General features: G+C 38.3%; 1 protein-coding gene across 1 annotated transcript; it reads left to right on the forward strand.

Moving 5' to 3' along the window:
* The first annotated feature begins 3,958 nt into the window (after window positions 1–3,958).
* On the forward strand, window positions 3,959–5,002 carry LOC125494005 (uncharacterized). The gene has a single exon (XM_048637500.1). It carries the CDS (start codon window positions 3,959–3,961, stop codon window positions 5,000–5,002), a length of 1,044 nt encoding a protein of 347 aa, XP_048493457.1.
* Window positions 5,003–5,244: the final 242 nt, after the last annotated feature.

Raw genomic sequence — 5,244 nt, forward strand, 5'->3', positions numbered from 1 at the left:
AACTTCCATAATAAGTAAGTTTTATTTTAATCAATATGATTCTCAGGCTATTATACAATGATTTGAGGCATCTAGTGAGCCAATGTTTGGTTGGTTATGTCCAAGCTTAGTACGAGATGACAGTTGCGTACAAAACGAAAAGGAGGTGAAAGCATATCTCAAGGATTCTTTGAAGCATGTTTCGTCTTGGACTATAAGATCATTCTTTTTCCTTACTTGAATCGTATGCTTCTTAAACTCACTTTTTACTTTAATTAAATTGACCTATTAGTTGTTCTCTACGATAATAATATAACATTTTTATTGTTGTAGGAACCATTGGACACTGATTGCAATATGTTTGCACTAACGAAGTCTACCACTTTGATTCTTTGCGTAAAGAAACATCGGTCCTTACTAGTCAGATCATTTTAAATAGTAGCCTAATCGAAACTCAAATATGCAACTTATTAATATTAAATGTACATCTAATCTTATAATAATGTATTGATGTAGTGTGATGAAGGGGTTACGCATCTGGACTTCGACAAGAAACCTCCCTGTTTGGCATTTAGTCGAGGTAACATGAGTAATTTTTTGCATCCTTTTATAGAAACACATAATACACATCTAACATGTCATTTATTGCATCTTTGGTGAATTTTAGTGTCCGGTACAAGTAGTGGACTTGCGTGTGGGTATTACGTCATGAGGTTCATGCTCGATATCGTCAACCATTGCAAAGATGTTGGTGGTCTTCGAAAAGTATGTAACTTTTAGGTTTCCAATTGTTGTTTGGTGCATTTCGGGAACGAAAAGGCCTGTTTTGGCCTTTTCGCTCCCAAAATGTATTATATGAGGCATAATATAACTAGTATGTAGATTCTTAGGCTTGCATATGTTCTTGGTTGCATTTCGGGAACGAAAAGGCCATTTCCGGCCTATTTTGGCCTTTTTCGCTCCCAAAATGTACTTATGAAGTGATTTAACCCCAAATTCTCTTGAACATGATTATATGAGCATAATATAACTAGTATGTAGATTCTTAGGCTTGCATATGTTCTTGGTTACATTTCGGGAACGAAAAGGCCATTTCCGGCCTATTTTGGCCTTTTCGCTCCCAAAATGTACTTTTGAAGTGATTTAACCCAAAATTCTCTTTGAACATGATTATATGAGGCATAATATAACTAGTATGTAGATTCTTAAGCTTGCATATGTTCTTGGTTGCATTTCGAGAATGAAAAGGCCTTTTACGGCCTATTTTGGCCTTTTCGCTCCCAAAATGTACTTATCAAGTCATTTAACCCCAAATTTTCTTTGAACATGAGTATATGAGATATATTATAACTAGTTGTGTAGACTTTTAGGCTTGCATTTGATTTTGATTGAATTTCAGGAAGATATATGTCATTTTTAGAAGTACTAACTACGGTAAAATGATTGAATTCTTATATATGTGTTTATTCCTTGGTTGTTTTGCAAGGTTTATACGAATTCCACACCACGTTTGAGGAACTTCACCAAAGAAGATATAGATGAAGTTCAGGATAAGTTGGCGTCCCACATTACCGATGATTGCATAGGATGACATTTAGCTCGAATATACTAGTTTCTATCAATCCTATGTACACTTTTTACATTATTAAATATATTTCAAGTTAATTATTACCTTTCTCCACTTGTCATTTATCGTATTGCAATTTGCAATTTTTTTTTTGTCCAAGGGAGGTTTTGGGTGGGGGTGGGGTGGTGGGGCTGCTGGGGTGTGGGGGTGGGTGCTGTGAAGGGGGGCAGTGGGGGTGGAGGCTGGGAGGGGGGCAGTGGGGTGGGGGGTGGGGGCTGGGAGGGGCATTGGGGTGGGTGCAGTGAGTGGAGGGTGTGAGGGTGGGCAGGGGTGGGTGTGAGGGTGGGAGGGGTGGGTGTGATGCTATGATGCAGGTGTGCAGGAGCTGGAGCAGGCAAAAAAAAAATTAAGTGAAGGGCTGCGCTAGTTGGAACTACCGCATCCCTTCTTCTTAGCATGGCTCAACCCATCAAATTTAGAAGGGCTGCGCTTTTCAACAAGCACCAGCCCTTCTAAGCTTAGAAGGTCTGCGCTAGTTAAGAAAGCGCAGCCCTTCTGATCTTGAAGAGCTGCGCTTTTTACTAAAAAGCGCAGCCCTTCCTTGTGAAGGGCTGCGCTTGACTAGCGCAACCCTACTTGAAAAGTGAAGAGCTGCGCTTGACTAGTGCAACCTTACTTGAAAAGTGAAGGGTTGCTATGGAAAGGGCTGCTGTCAAAAAGCGTAGCCCTACATGCCATTTTCAGTGCAGCCCTTCTGCTTTTTTCCACTAGTGTAACTTCTTTAAAACATCATAATCTCATTAACAAAACATATAAAACCTAATTCATACTTTCACCCTAACCCTAAATATGAAACTACTCAGTAATCATGAATTCTAAGCAATTAAACATAAAATCTATGACTAATCTAAGGCTAAACATGATTAAAAGATAACTAAACTAATAGAAATCGCAATTATAAGAATATGAGAATGAAGATCTAAAATAAACTAAAAACAAGAACGAACACTAGGAGAATGGAAAAAAAAATTGTAACTTCGAATTAAAATTCAATGAAAAGTACCTTTGATGTTAATGGAATCACAAACTACGATTTCTAATCTCAATTCTCAATCAAAATTCAAGTGTTTTCTCTCTAGTATAAAACTCTAAGAAAAACTCTCAAAAAAAACTAGAATAAAGCATAAGTTTTCGAAAACCAAAAACATCGTTTAATGAAGCCACGATCTTCATTTTTCGGAAGCAACGGGTGCGGGCGCACCATGATGAGGTGCGGGCGCACCTCACCCTTCTGCCTCAAACTTGGACAGTTCAACTTAAAACGACCATAACTTCTTCGTTTTATATCCAAATTAAGTTTATGACCAGTCGTTGAAAAGATATCGAAATGAGCTTTCACCTCCAACTGGAATTACCTTCATCCAATTTTTGGTTTGAAAGTTATGTCTATTTGAAGTTCTCTGTTCAAGATTCTATTGTGATATGTGCTCCTTTGTGCTAGTGGACATGGGGCTTCATGCAAGCACACCATTTCTCAACGCGTGCTCTATTTTCATTGCTTCATTTTGCAAACTCTATAACTCATATCCATCTTAGGTAGTTCCACCTATATTAAGAATATAAAACAGGGTGAAAGCAAATGTACTAGAAATTCGGTCAAAAATGACTGAAAATGTAGCAAAATATCACTATGATCAAGAATTATCAAATGAATGAAATAGAAGGGGAAATGGAGAAGAAAGATGGAAGAAATGGGAGAAAGAGGGTCAAAATGAGCTAAAACAAAGTCCATAAAGTGCGTTAAAAACGCACTTATCACACATCAATCCAATAAACAATGTAAACACAAGCTCAATAGGACTTTTTCAGGGTTGTAATGGCGCTTAGGTAAAGGTAAGGAATATGTATAGGAAATATGGTGAAAAACCCAAGAGTGGACGAGCAAAAGTCACTAGAAGCATCAACTAAAGCACAGCCAATAATAATGTCCCAACTCTATGAATCAACATAATTTCAATAAACCCATCCTTGAAGCAATGTAATGAATATTTCTTTGCAAGCAATTGTGTAGGAACGAATTTTTAACCCTTTGACAACATAACAGGTCCACAAAACCCTCTCCTAAAACCCTCTCCTAAAACACGATAAGGGTTTAGCTATTGTGCGCATGAAAGGGCGGAATGGGGCGGAAGAAAAAGACGGCGGGGCCGGAAACCACCGTTATGGCGTCGGGATCTTCTCAGGAGGCTAGTGGTAGTGCTAGTATAGTCAGAGAGGAAGTAAATACAGAGATATCTGATGGAACAGTAACTGTGACTCCACATCTGATAAGTAGTGGGTTGAATCGATCTAGCTCGGAGCATGTGGAGGTGGCAACTCAAAAATGGCAGACTTTCACGTTCTGATAAAGGTATGGGTCTTATGTTTGTTGCTCCTACTATAGTGGAAGGTAATCCTACTGCTAAGTTAGATAAAAATGAAATTGATAGAATGAATACTAGTTGGGAAAATGCCATCATTGTGTATGTTGTTGGGCAAAATCCAACCATGACTGCCATGTTAGGTTTTATTAAAGCTCAATGGGGACTTAAATCTGAACCTGGAGTATATAAACATGATGAAGGATATTTTGTGGTGAAAATGAACTCGAAGGAAGAAAGGAACTCTGTTGTGTATGCTGGGCCACATTTGTTTTTTGGTAAACCAATGATTGTGAAGAAATGGATAGCTACGTTTGATTTTCATAATGAAATTCTAAAAGTTGTTCCTATTTGGGTCAGATTACCTAATCTATCATTGAACTGTTGGAGTGAGAATTCATTGAGTCGAATTGGAAGCTTACTAGGGGTCCCAGTGTATGCAGATGAATGTACAACCAAGACCTTAAGAATTTCCTTTGCACGAATACCAGTGGAAATAGATGTCACTAAAGAAATCTTGTATGAGATAGCAATAGAAGATCCTACTGGAGCCACGTTTAAACAAAAAGTGGTCTATGATTGGTTGCCTGAGTTCTGTAAAAAATGTCAAGTAATTGGTCACAACTGTGAGGCCAATACTAAAGCTCCTGCAAAATGGCTGAAGAAATGGGTTCCTAAAAAGAAGATAGAAACTGTAATTTCAAAGGAACAGATTCCTGAAGAAGCACAGATAACTCTTGATGAAATAGAGGAGACAAATGGAGACATCTCACATATTGTGGCTCCTTCTATGGTAGTTGATGCCTGCTTAGGTGGGGGTCCTGCTATAGTTGTAGAGACTGATATGGTGAATACTCCTGCTGTTACTCCTGATCATGTGCCTAGAATGACTGAAGAAGAAGAACCATGGAAAATTGTAACCAGGAAGTCTAAGGGTAAACATGTTGCCTTTCATAAAAATGGAACTGTTAACTTTTCTCAATTGGACTCAGCAAAAGCTTGGGGTGCTAGGGGACCAAACCCCTATCTATCCTGAATGGAGTTGATTGGTGTTGGTCAATTCTCTTAGACACTGGTCAAGATTGGAGGAAAGTATCATCAGACAAAAGTCAAGAATAAATTGGCTTGCTAAGGGGGATGCAAATACTAAATTTTTCTTCACTGCAATTAAAGTAAGACAAGCAAGGAATAGAATTGGAATGCTTAAAAACTGCCAGGGAGATTGTCTAACTTCCATTGAGGCAATTCAAGAAGAAATTATCAGTTTCTATAAGAAGT

This window comes from Beta vulgaris, chromosome 6 (genome assembly GCF_026745355.1).
Source record: "Beta vulgaris subsp. vulgaris cultivar EL10 chromosome 6, EL10.2, whole genome shotgun sequence".
NCBI lineage: Eukaryota > Viridiplantae > Streptophyta > Magnoliopsida > Caryophyllales > Amaranthaceae > Beta > Beta vulgaris.

Bases quoted from the DNA above. Each gene is read 5' to 3' on its own strand.
- LOC125494005 (XM_048637500.1), top strand. From the start codon at position 3,959: ATGGGTCTTATGTTTGTTGCTCCTACTATAGTGGAAGGTAATCCTACT.